The 13,000-nt window shown below is 40.2% G+C and overlaps 1 protein-coding gene across 1 annotated transcript; it reads right to left on the bottom strand.

The window, feature by feature from the left end:
• Nucleotides 1–1,171: 1,171 nt before the first annotated feature.
• Nucleotides 1,172–9,945, bottom strand: dusp4 (dual specificity phosphatase 4). The gene is made up of 4 exons (XM_063889986.1): nucleotides 9,367–9,945; nucleotides 7,816–7,943; nucleotides 6,021–6,240; nucleotides 1,172–3,924 (listed from the first exon to the last, which is right to left on the bottom strand). The coding sequence occupies exons 1-4, from the start codon at nucleotides 9,734–9,736 to the stop codon at nucleotides 3,536–3,538; spliced, it is 1,107 nt and encodes a 368-aa protein (XP_063746056.1). The 5' UTR covers nucleotides 9,737–9,945; the 3' UTR covers nucleotides 1,172–3,535.
• Between the last annotated feature and the right edge of the window lie 3,055 nt (nucleotides 9,946–13,000).

The following is a 13,000-nucleotide window of genomic DNA, read 5'->3' as shown; positions in this document are numbered from 1 at the left end:
AGTTCTTTAACAGGAACAATAATCTGTAATGGATCGTGAATCAAGACGATGAGAAAAATCTAATTTGTCAATACCCCCAGCAGATTCAGACTCGATGAGGCCCATCTTTCTTATTTAGAAGGGCCAGTATTTAATAAAAAGACACAAACAAATCGACATACTATACTATGTCATTTTTGAATGATATGTTCAACCTATACCTCCTCAGCACAGCTGTCTAATGTACAGTATAGTATTTTTCACATGTAAATCAAATTAAACTATACTTAGTGATATTTTTTATATTTCCAACACACTATTCGACATACTATGTTGTTTTTATGCACATTTTAGACATACTTTACTAAGTTTTCCTCATGTGTTTTCCTCATATTTACTACATACCGTAATATGTTAGGATTCCGATCATTTTAGACTCATTTTTATAACAGACATGTTCGTGGCTATGGAGATACTCAAAATTGGTTTGTATTAAACTGCTAATGTCTTGTCATTTATCTTACCTTTCTCAAGATACGTTCATTTCGTTGGACTCCGTTATTCCTCCTGAATCAACACGAGACCATATTGTAATTTAGTAAACTGTAGCGTACTGTTCACTTTAGACATGTTTGCCTTGTCATCGGATGAAAAGCACAGCTGACACTGATATCGTTAGCGAGTGGAATGCAGCCATCATTAATTTGATTGAATACACCTGGCTTCTATGCCCGTTTAAATATGCTACCTTCTGATTGGTTAGTGCTATGCCCATGCTTTGTGGATACACCGTCTGGAAAACAGGCTGAAGACAGTTCTATGTTCTCACCACTGGGGGGCAGTCCAAGCTTATACTCATACCGTATCTTTAAAAACGCAAACAAAGAGGTGATATTATAAAAGATAAATACAACACAAGATGTCTCCCATTTAAAACTGTTGTGAAAAAAAAAAATCAGTTTGAAGGTATGGTTTCATATGATGTAAAGCAGACACATCGAAATGAATTGCTAAATCTGCTTTATCTAGTATATTTCTACACGTGTCTGTAATCATTTCTAAATACCTGTGTTTTAACAAAAATATATAATTCCTGGTTTCAATTAAGCCTCATATCAAACTGTGCGTATGCTTATACATACTATTTAATTAGTTTCCAACACCACCATAAAAAGAAAGCACATACAACCTATTATTTAGGAACATTTTTTATTCAACAGTGGATCTTCAGTAATAAATAAATGTACAGGTAATTCATTCCACAATAAAATTGAGGGAAAGTTGTATTTATTTTATATATATATATATATATATATATATATATATATATATATAAATGTCCAAGTGGAGGATTGATATTGCCATGATGGGTAAACATCAGTGACCAGACAGAGAGACGGACTGACAGAGAGGCAGACAGGCTGACAGATAGACAAATACACGATTACCACACAGATGTGTACAAAGTATTGCGTTTCTCACTGATTGGCTCTCTCATCTCTCTCTGTTTCCCACCCTTCATGGACACAATGCAAAGTCTATTCAGTTTACCATCACCATGATGTGCAAATCAATCACAAATTATAAATACAGTATTGCATCACTTCAAAGTGCTACAGAGATAGGTGCCAACAATCTTCAAAAACTGAAATAGATTTTCTTTGAAACCCTGTGTGTATATATGTGTGTGAGCAACCATGATGGGACTTTGTGCCTTTGGATTTCTAGCACAGAGTGTAAAGCTTAGCTCAGTCAAAAGCAGAAGCGATACAAACATTGTCTTAAAGTGTGACATTATGAAAATGGCAGGATGTTTGGATTTGACGCCCTATTGAAGTGGAGATGTGTGGACAATCTTCACAAACAGAGAATCAACTTCCTGTTTTTGGATTATCATCGTAAATACCCAAAGCTATCTTCTCTTTATTACTTCATCACGCTTCATTTTTCAGTATGGACTTAAAAAGGGGGAATCAATCAGTCACTAGGGGATAGGGTCCCTGATGTTTGCTCAGCATTGTCTTTGAAAATATGGCCAAGAGGAAAAAACGTTGCCTCTAAATTGTCACACATTTTCTCATATAAAAGATGTACAAGCACACTTGACAAATGTATTTTTCTTGTCTAATTATCATGTTCAAATTCTCATTATTTTCAGTTTATGTAAAGGTGTAAATATTGAATTCCTCAAATACATTATGTTCGTTTGCATCTGTGAGTGTGAGAGATGAAGAAGCTTTAGACGTTGTGGAATAAGAGTCTGTACTGCGCTGCTGAAATGCTGACATTTGTAATGTTTGACCGACATTCAGCAATCGGCTTTCTAGCAACAAGCCAACATCTGTAGGATACCTTTAAGAACAAGGCACACACATCTGTAAAGGACCATTAGATGGTGATGCACATTTCAGCCAATAACCACAAAAAAAAAACATTTTCCAAAGCATCCTACTGCAGCTAGTGTCGGCAGTTCATTTGCTTCAGAAAATAACCATAAAACTCTTTGGAAATGGTTCATAGTAAAGAATAATAATATGTATGATACGTTGAGACATACATAACCAGCTGAATGGTCCTTTAAGTGGCTGTCTTGCAGAACCACTGTGCTTCAAATTCAGTCCACTCATCTCAAAAAGCAGAAACACATTTTCGTCTTCTTACAGCTTTTCTTACAGCCCTTTAGTCACAAAAAACATTTTTGTAATGTAGTAGTAGCTGTTCCCTTCAGTGGGGTTTCCCAGTCCATTTAGCAGGGCCCTGGCCTTCATTTGGCATCTTATTTTATTTATTTAGCCTCTTCAGCAAGGAGATGAGGAGCAGAGGAGAGGGGGCGGACAGGGCGAAGATGAGAGGCAGAGATGAGAGGAGGGAAGGAATATAAAAGGATGAAAAGGGGAGATGAGAGAGGAGAGGAAGGTGAGGGGGTGGGGAGGACGACAGAGAGAGGAAGAGGACCTGAAAGACAGGAAGCCCCGGTCGGAGCACCTGTCACGGAAGGGGCTCCTGCTTTCTATCACCGTCTCTTCGCCTCTTTTTTCCACCCTTCTCTTTTGTCTGCCAACAGGAGGGACACCCAAAGGGGAACGAGCGGGTGCTTAAAATTCCTCCTTCCTTCCTGTGTCCATCTCCTCTCCTAAAGACCTGTCCTCTCCATAGCAACAGACCCTGTCTTCATACTGAGCTTATTCACTTGGTAGTCATGAATGTGTGTGTGTGTGTGTGTGTGTGTGAGGCTGAGCGAGAATGTGTGCCGCTGCTCCTGCCTCTCTGGGTCAGTGTGCATGTTGTTGTGTTTTAAAAGAAGAGTGTGTATCTTCTGCTAACGTCGGTCCGACACGTGAGCTTGAAAGCCAGTTCATTTTTGGTCGATTAAAAGAAACCTTGTTTTTAAATGGAAGGAGCGAAGGCTGGATTCTGTAAAAAGTTTTGATCAGGCACCGTGACGCTTCTCACCTTCCTGTCCTGGAAGCATGTACATACTGTCTTACTGACAGCTCTTTCTGGCAGCGCAGTCTGTGAGTCAGTTGATTGGGTAAAGGTTGCAATTGGCTAACCATCAGCATCCGGGGGACGTTGTAAGTGGGCCGTGGTGCAGGTAGGCGGGGTTCATCACGGAAACGGGAAAGTTAAAAATGAACGGAGAGGTGGGCGTGGCCGACGTCACCGTGGTGGCCGTCGAGGACTTGGGTCCGAGCAGAGGGCTCGCCGTGGCGGCCGCTTCGGCAGCACACGAGGTGGCGAGGAGCTGCGACTCAAACTGCAGCAGCTGGCCCATGAAGCTGAAGTTGGGGGAGATGATGCTGCGACGCCGCCGCACAAACTCAAAGGCTTCGTCCAGACGTACCCGCTTCCTCTTCATCAGGTAGGCTAAGCAGATGGTGGCGGAGCGGGAGATGCCTGCCTGACAATGGACCAGCACTCGCCCACTGGAGTCCCGTACCGAATCTGTGGAGAGAGGAGGGTCACAGGTAAGAAGTTTGACAAATATCTTTACACAGAAATATCACTGTTTAATATATTGCCATAGATTTAGTACAGACGTTCATGCTCACCAGAGGACTTACTTATTATTTCATTTAGATTTAACAGTAAAATATGTCAACCTCTTCTTAATGGATTGGCACAAGATTTAGAATATTCACACAATTTGATCTTCATTTTTTATTGCCGGCAGATTTGGAACATTCATGGTTCCCAGACGATTGATGGTAATAAATTACATTTAAGCTCAATTTCAGTCATCAACATATACACTTTTCCAGGGTCTATTTTATCTATAAGTAAAGGGTTCCAAACATGTTTATAGCAGTTAATTTGAGGATGAATTTTATGGTGAAATATTCCTGAACGTGGTCCTACTTTAAAGGCCTTATGGCACCAACGCACCTTTACATGTAAATCTCACTTTTCAACAAATTTAAAAGAGAATAAAATGGCTTTTTTACAAGCCTTTCCTCATGAGTGCAAAAAAATTGATGAAGAGAGGAATTTTATGTCAACGATTTTCCTTTCTCCTTTTTGTGGCCACCATAAACCTTAAACTGTTACCCCAATGTTCTTTTTTTACAGCCACTACATATTTTTAAATCAACAGACGTACAGCTTTGCCTCAAGCTGTTCTTATTCATTCTCCTCACTTTTCCTGCCTTCCCGGCTCCGTGCGGTCAAACTAACGTCAAAGTGAGAAAGCAGCAAATCACATTTATCAGAAACGCGTAAGTGCAAATAAATTTGAGTCATCAGCCTCTTTCGCACTTCCTCCCATCCTATTTATGTCTGCCTCTTTCGGTATGTTTACACGCATGTGAATACTGCGTAACTGCGAGCAACAAGGTTCAGGAAGTAGATCGTTTACAGTAAACACATTTCCCCAAGAGATTCAGTTGGAACAATTAGACAGACAGTCATCTTATGGAGCATGTATGGTGGCCTGCAGGAAATAAAAAATAAAATAATGGACAGACTTTTTGTTTTATATATTCTTTGCATGCATATTCATTTACTCTCAGTGTTTACTACTGATCACGATGCTGCCGTTTTAAAATCAAATTCCCACTATAGATGGGGGATTGAACCAAGCACCCAATTCTTTGATTTTTTGCTTCATTTTTTGAGCGGTCTACACTAAACAGACAGTTCTTCAGGTAACTCAACACGGCGTCTGTTCACCCGGTAACAGTGGATGAGTCATACTCTAGTCCCACAGCAGCTAACTATGACGCATACCAGCACCTACACACACCCACACACCCACACACACACACACACACACACACACACCAGGGTACATGCTCACAAACATACACTCAGCCTTGAAACCACGCAAGCAATGCTGATGCAAAGCATGGATATGCAAAGCAAACGCAAATACCAGTCTTTATCATTCTCAAATGCTTTCCTGCGGTCGTTTTGCTTTGCTACTTTTGTTTTGTATTGACGTATTTTGTATCGGTGCAAAACCTGCTGAAATGTGTGTGATAAAAGGCTTCTTGTCATCAATTATTTTGAAAGATCCAGATAAATAAATGTCTGATTTTCATCATGTTCCCTGCTCTATAGGCCCAGGTTGTGCAGCACAGAAAGGATTTTTTCAGCAAACTCTTTACTGTAAAACATTTCAGACAAATTCTCAGAAAATGCAGAGAAAAACATCAAACAAACAAATCTGTTATTTGTATTATCTTATTATTTAAAATAATTGGTTTTCGAGAAATAATGCAAAACGTGCTATGTTAGAATAAGCTGCTTTTCCTTGTCTTGCATTAAAGTAATTTCATGTATTTGGGACTAGGACATGGTGAGGTGCATTTTCCACATTTTTTATAGACCAATGAATGATGGAGAAAATAATCAGATTAACAAATAATGACAATAATTCAGCCAGCTGCAACCCTACTTATATCTTATTAATAATAAAAATGAATTGAAATGTTTTAGCAGACATATTTAAAAAAACAAACTACTAAATGTAAATAAATGAACCACAGAAACCTCCTCTGCAAAGATATCACACACACGCAGTCACACAGCTTCTCACTGACCTATGAACTCAATAGCCTCCAGGAACCAGCAGCTGATGTCCTCTTTATGGTTGTCTTCCACGGGAATACATTTGTACTGGTACGCCCCCTCGAAGTGGTTTGGACAGTCGGCGGAGACGTTCAGCAGGGCGGAGATTCCTCTGGCGTCCAAAACCTCTTTCTTTGAGGCGTGGAGGGCACTGCCAAGGTAGAGGAATGGGAGGATCTCAACTGGGCCGCCCTGGACGGATGGAACAGGGATGATTAATTAGTTGAACATCAATTGAAGAGACAGATTTTCAGTACTCATTCATTGAGTCATTATATTAGGTAACATCCTCTGACCCGCAGAGCTATGTTAGTCAGAACCGACTTAAAGAGCTTACATGATGAGTCAAAGAATCCAGTGTTCAGATGACATGAGCATAAGTGTGATCCCTCTTAAAAATCCTTCTAATCATATTAGCCGCTCCTTTCATTGACAAGGGGTAGCTTTCTATCTGTGTGATTAATGTACAGTCATTTGATAAGGGCGGTTCAGTTTGTGAGCTTCAAGCGGAGTCATGTTCCCAATATGGAAACGGATCAATGATTAACAAAGTGTTGAAATCATAAAATGTATTGGGAAATATTATCGTGTTTTAATTGAACAGTACCACAGATGTACAACTAGGACACCATGTACTTTTTCTGTGCTTACACTACAGAAATATTCTCTGTTGGTTTTACTCAATGATTTATGTCTGAGCATCAACTGAGGACATGAATGCTTGTTACATTTCCTAGAAAAGGAAGTATCTCACGGAGCAGAGAAATGTGACCTATCATAAAGCATTCAAGATAAAATTATGACCTGGGTTCCACTTGTATTTAAACAATTTGTTCAGCCTACCATAAAGGCATTCAAGGTAAAATTATGATCTGGGTATCACTGTTTTTTCAAAGCATATTCCAATGTAAGAGCGGAAGTCTTGTTTTCCCTTTTTAATGGATGTGAGGGGTCAGCCAGCTGTCAGTCTATACCGGTAGTGAGACTTATTGACAGAGAGCTCTGTCTGTTTATGTCACTGCCGCTGACGACCTCGGTACTGACACAGCGTCAGGAAATGATCAATAATGCTAAGAGATGTAATGTGAGGAGGGGGGGGGTGGGGTGTATGCTGAGAGGAAAATGGAGAGTGAGATACCAAAAAACAGGAAGCTACTTTTAATGCTGAATGGTGTGGCCGAGACTATCGAGCATTCTTCTCAGGAAAACGCACAGAGGCTGGATTGTCTGCGCCTCTTTCCTCATGCTTTCCGGGGCGGGGGGGGATTTAAACCCCCGAGCCACATGTGACTGTTGAACGTTGCATAAAATATGCAGGCTCCAAAACAGCAGATCACTAACCAGCAAAACGAGACTGACCGGGTCACAGGAAATGACGAATAGGTGAATCAATACTGACCTGTGACCTCTAGTGGAGCCTATCATTAGACAAATAACTAATTCAAAGAAAAGAAAATATTCCAAGCAGGTTACTTTGCTTTTTTCTAGATTGGCCTTTACTCTGACAAACAAGCTTGTTACTGCTTTCACCATCCAGATCGATAAGGAAATGTGCTTGAATAGACGTGGGAAAACAGTGATGTTGCGAACCGAAATACGTGGTGTTTACACCCAGCAGATCAGGGTGTTGATGATTCAAACTAAACCTGACTTTTACCATCTGAAGTAACATGACATTGATGTTTGGTTTATGTTAAATATTGTACTTAAAATTTTTCCTTAAGGGCTGATTATGTGTGTTAGGTCTGTATCCGGTGTTGTTTTTACCTGGTCGTGGTGCGGCGTCCCACAAGACGAGCAGGAAGACTCAACGCTGGACTGGCTGGAGAGGGTTGGTAAGGATTTGGTCTTTATACAAAACTCTGGGTACTCTGAGAAAAACCTGTCGTATCCACCTAGAAAAAAGACATCCTGATTAAATACCATTCATCCTACATATCACATTAGACACAATCAGATTGAGATATAATCACTACTTGGAAAAGTAAGATCCTCATGGAACAGTGATTTTCTTTTGTGTGGGTAGGAGGGAGGGGAAGTTATATGCATAGCAGCATGCATAAGGACTTAAAAAGCATGGCAGCCTCCTTTAAACATTGCTGCACAATGATACAAACATAGGGTCTATTTCTCCAGGCCCTGAACTACTCTCTATTGTGGTCACTACCGTGGATTTGAAAACAATGCCGTCATCCTTTTTTCTTTTTTGAATCTGCAGGCTGATTACTGCTCTCTGCACCTTCGGGATCACTTCAGATTAACTGAGAAATGTCATCTTTATAAGCTACACACATACTCTCCTGTGCTTCAAGGCAACTACGTCATTAGGAAACTCACATACAAAAAGAATGCGCCACAGCTTGCAGCAGCTTAGCCTTACCAGAATCCCTGCGGTCTAAATATAGCCTGGTGGGTCAATCAAGCAATGATTTTCCCGTATTTTACAGCTTTATATCAGTGATTTCTACCCGAAGGAGACTGTTTTTGAAAGGATCATGTGCCTTGTAAGTCCCTCCGGTTTGAAGTGGCTTCTACGCATTGGCATTACCTCATTCTCTCAGCTCATGTCTGTGTGTCAATGTGTTCAGCTGTGAGTGACTGAGTGAGTGTGTGTATTGTAGAAAAAGAATAACACCAGTGCATACAAATTGAGTAGGCACAATTAGGAGGAAATGTCTCTTGTATATAAAACAAATACAAAAACACATATTCAGCCTTCAACGAAGGCAATAAAAAACAATATTGAATGTCGGTGAAAAACAAAATAAGCAATGACCCAGATAGGATGGTGGCATTTGAAATCCCAACTTTTGTTCAAATATATAAAAATGTATAAATATTATTGGCTCTGATTGTTTATTGTAAAGCTTTAAAAAAAATCATTAACAAATCATTATGATCTATTTAACAACACGTGTTCTATATTTTTCATTTCTGTTTACTGAACAGATTTCAAAAATAAGCTCCATTTGTATATGGATATATTATTACAAAACAAAATTAACAACAAAATAAATAAATAGTGATAACAACACAATATAGTCCTTGTTTAGTTTGTTATTGCCAAATTTAAAGGCTGAATTAAGCCTTTATGTAATTCATTTTTAATCATTAATATCACATCTACTATTATACATTTTGCACACCTTTATTGTCCTACATTAGGGTTAAATCAAATAATAAATGCCATTTATGAAGGCAGAATCCTGAAATATAATGAGTATACCGGTGCTATTGTCGAGTGTAGCTTATGATGAAAAAAATATAATGCTGCACCTGACCTCACAGTCTGCGTTCAATAACAAAGCAGGTATTTACCTTTAAGCAGGTAAATTTGTGTGCCGGAGGAGTCACTGCACACTGCGTTGAGCACCAGAGTCAGCGTGCTGTCCTCCTTGACCGTGTCCGAGTCCGGCGTCCTCTCGTCGTACAGCACCACCGCGGAGTACATCCCGGAGCGGAGGCGTTCACGGACCTCCTCGTCCCCGGCCAGTATCTGGTCCAGGCTGAGCACGGAGCCCTTGGCCCTGCGGCGGACGATAGTGTTACAGCGGGCGTTGACGGCCCCGCGGATGTGTCCCGCGTTGAAGGCGAGGAAAGAGCGGCAGTCAAGCAGCAGGCACTTGGCGCTGTCGTCCTTTAAGAACCGCTTCACCACCGGGCAGTCCATCTCGCGTAGGTCCTCCATAGCACTTCGTAATTTGGGCTGCGTAGGTAGGCTTCACTGTCAGTTATCTAATCGGTTTGGTTCTCGCACAGTGTGCCTGCACCGCCTTCCAAAATATGGTTCCTACGGTGGAGTTACTCTATTCACGCATTGTAAACGCACTACTCCTTGCACTCAGTCCGCAGTACTTTTTCTCTCTCTCTCTCTCTCTCTCTCTCTCTCCGGGTGTGCATTGTTTCTCTTTTTCCCTGTGAATGGGTGCGTCGCGCTGGAGCGGAAGTGACGTGAACATCTAGCAGCCAATCAAAATGGTCCACTTTTCCGTCCCTTTTCTCCTCTGCCTTTCATTCATAAAAAAAACCCCAAAAAACAGACAGAAACGAGAGCCGATGGGGAAGGAGATTAGACTCCATTGCGCGAACAGTGAAGCTGGCAACAATCGCCATGTCTTAACCACCTCATGGCCACATTTGAATCCTAGTTTGTCATGATTTAATAAAAGGGTGCAAGGAGCCTTAACAACTCAATAAATTGAATAATTATATGAATAATGTTGAATATTTTGGCCTTAATTCAAGTCTTTAAACGTGCATAATTATTATGTATTTTAATAATAGTGAAATTGTAATTGTTTTTTAAAAGTTAAAGTGTTTCACAGCCAGGAAAAATAAAATATTAAATATTATTGTGAAACTGTGAAAGAAAGCAGCTATTTACTTACATTGTTTAGCAACTTTATAAAAAGGCATTAGCTGCCTAGTACAGTTTCTGTCAACTTGCCCCTTGTGGCCAAAAAATAACTAATGCAGCTTTACGATTTGCATGAAACTTATCATTTAAATTCAGATTTTTATCAGAATTCCATTGTAAATGACATCATATTTGAATTTTATTTTCATTTAAGGTCCAGTGCAACTTCTTCATCTATCATATTAATATTATCCGGTCATGGTAAGTCAATGTGCTGGACCACATTAGGGTGGGCATACGTGCTCACAAGAACATTTGTGTGTGTCTGTCTAAGTGTGCATCTGTGTGTGTGTGGGTATATGATCCTTCAAACGGAAACATAATTTGCATCTCCTATCACACAGCCTTGGTGAGCTTGCTCAGGTATTTGCATGTTGATCCCATTTCCATGGTTACAAGAAGAAAAAACTGCATCTCGGCAGCAAATGAGAGGAAAAACGCAGACACCCTGACACAAACAGACTGGCTCCAAAAATGCAGAAGCTCAAGCTGAAAGAGAAACAATCTGATCATTGTAATACAATATAATGGATTTGTTATTAGTGGGTTTATGTAGGAAAAAAATACATGTTTAAATTCAGCTTGACTTGCTCGACAATACTCAACTCAACTCAAGTGTGGTTATTTTTTTTATTGGATATGCCAAAAAGTGGCAACTGATATAATGCAAGTATGTTCTGACTGTTAATGTGACACGTGATAGCTGTTGTTCGTTTTCAGAAACTGCTGAAATTGTTAAATGTCATTGTTCCTGTCTGACTAAAAAGGAGACTGTCTAGCCTGACAGTAAGCAAAACCCAACCCCAAAAGAAGAAATGTTGCTTGGACACAAGAAAACAACAGAAATACAGGTTGTAGGCATTAACAATAAAAAGAAGTCTATGTTTATTATATGAAACAGTATGAAAAAAACTATATTAACTTGAATTAGGGGAAATGGAGTATTCTGTTCAAAAACATGAATTGAAAGTGAAAGGAGTCACTCAATGCATAAAATTATGCATACCATGTCCCTAATTTGTGCATGTAGTTTGCTACGAGGCAACATTATGCGAGCACGTTAAGACAGAGAGGTGGGATGGAAGGTGCAAAAAGCGACAGTCAAAACAGGGATGAAGACGAAAAAGAGATGGAAGATGATGATTAGAGAGATGGACGAGGGAAGGAGATCGGGGTGGTGGGGTCGGTGATAGATGATTACTTGAGCTTGATTGCAGCTTTAGTGTCTCATATAAACACACACATACACCATAAGTCATTACAACCAACCCTAAACATCTCTCACTGGCGGGATGGTGTTGCTACCGTAGCAACAAGGGAGAGGTGTGGGAGGGCGGAGACAGCAGGCAGGGGGCTGCCGGGCCATTGGCTGGAAACAGATTCTGCGCTGATGTCATCCCTCCCTCGCTCTGCTACAACCTGTCCATCTATTCACCCCCTTAACATCCCTCGCCTGCATGCCGTCATCCATCAATATAGTGGAGAGAGCGAGGGTATTATGTTTATGAGCTTTGCACATGTCAGTGTTGCTAAATATCTCTGGTATTCCTTGTTTACTAAATGTTCTGACCTCTAATCCTGAGTCTTTCTCTCCCCTTTCTATATTGTGTTTTTTATTTCTATTTGACAGGCTCAGTACATATTACATGAATGCAATGTTTTTTTTGTAAATGCAGCAGCATTTCTCATTTTTAGTGCCTATGTGTTACTCAAAATCAACTAAGCATACAGACCCATAACAACAAATAGGGAACATTATTATAAAAGATTAAGGGCTTTAAAGTAGAACATAGCCAGAAAAGTGTTAAGTACTTATAAAAAACATGCAGCGCAGAAGAATAATGTGTAATGTGTGCAGGAAAGCAACAGTAAAGCATCCCGACACATGAAAATGGTTTCAATCAATTTAATTTGCAAGTAAGCCAGTAACCATCTTTTTTGGACTTTAAATGAGTAGTTTGTAATATAGCTGTAGTATTAAATGTATGATATATGTCATAAATGAGGATTGATGCATAGTGCTGGAAACTGTTATTGATATAGTAGAGAAAACTTGAGTACAAATGAAGTTGACTAGACAGGAGAACTAAAACATACCAACACACCATAGAAAACAACACACTGTGTGTGTGTGTGTGTGTGTGTGTGTGTGTGTGTGTGTGTGTGTGTGTGTGTGTGTGTGTGTGTGTGTGTGTGTGTGTGTGTGTGTGTGTGTGTGTGTGTAATTCATGTGTGTATGTTCCAGATCAACCCCACACTTAATCCCATAATCCAGTGGTTAAGCCTTGACTGAGTGCTGCAACATTTTCATGAATGAGGTTGTGTCGTTTGTCATGTGTCTGTGCCAGTGTGCCGATACAAACAGAGAGAGAGAGAGAGAGGTATGACAGTTAAACAAATTGAGGTGTGTGAATATATGAGGGATGACATATCAGAGAGGCTTTAAGGACACAGACAGAGAAAAAGGGAAGAGAGAGTGTGAATGGGTCAAGGATAGAGGCAGGGAGAGCTGAGCTGCGGAAGTGAGTAAGTGGC

This window comes from Eleginops maclovinus, chromosome 8 (assembly GCF_036324505.1).
Source record: "Eleginops maclovinus isolate JMC-PN-2008 ecotype Puerto Natales chromosome 8, JC_Emac_rtc_rv5, whole genome shotgun sequence".
NCBI classification, from domain to species: Eukaryota; Metazoa; Chordata; class Actinopteri; order Perciformes; family Eleginopidae; genus Eleginops; species Eleginops maclovinus.
Note: the sequence above shows the minus strand (reverse complement) of the source record. Positions and strands in the feature narration are given on the sequence as shown.

Coding starts and splice junctions, on each gene's coding strand:
- dusp4 (XM_063889986.1), bottom strand. CDS start 9,736: ATGGAGGACCTACGCGAGATGGACTGCCCGGTGGTGAAGCGGTTCTTA. Junction 7,944..9,366: donor ACAAATTTACCTGCTTAAAG/GTAAATACCTGC, acceptor TCTTTTTTCTAG/GTGGATACGACAGGTTTTTC. Junction 3,925..6,020: donor GGAGGCTATTGAGTTCATAG/GTCAGTGAGAAG, acceptor CTCTCTCCACAG/ATTCGGTACGGGACTCCAGT.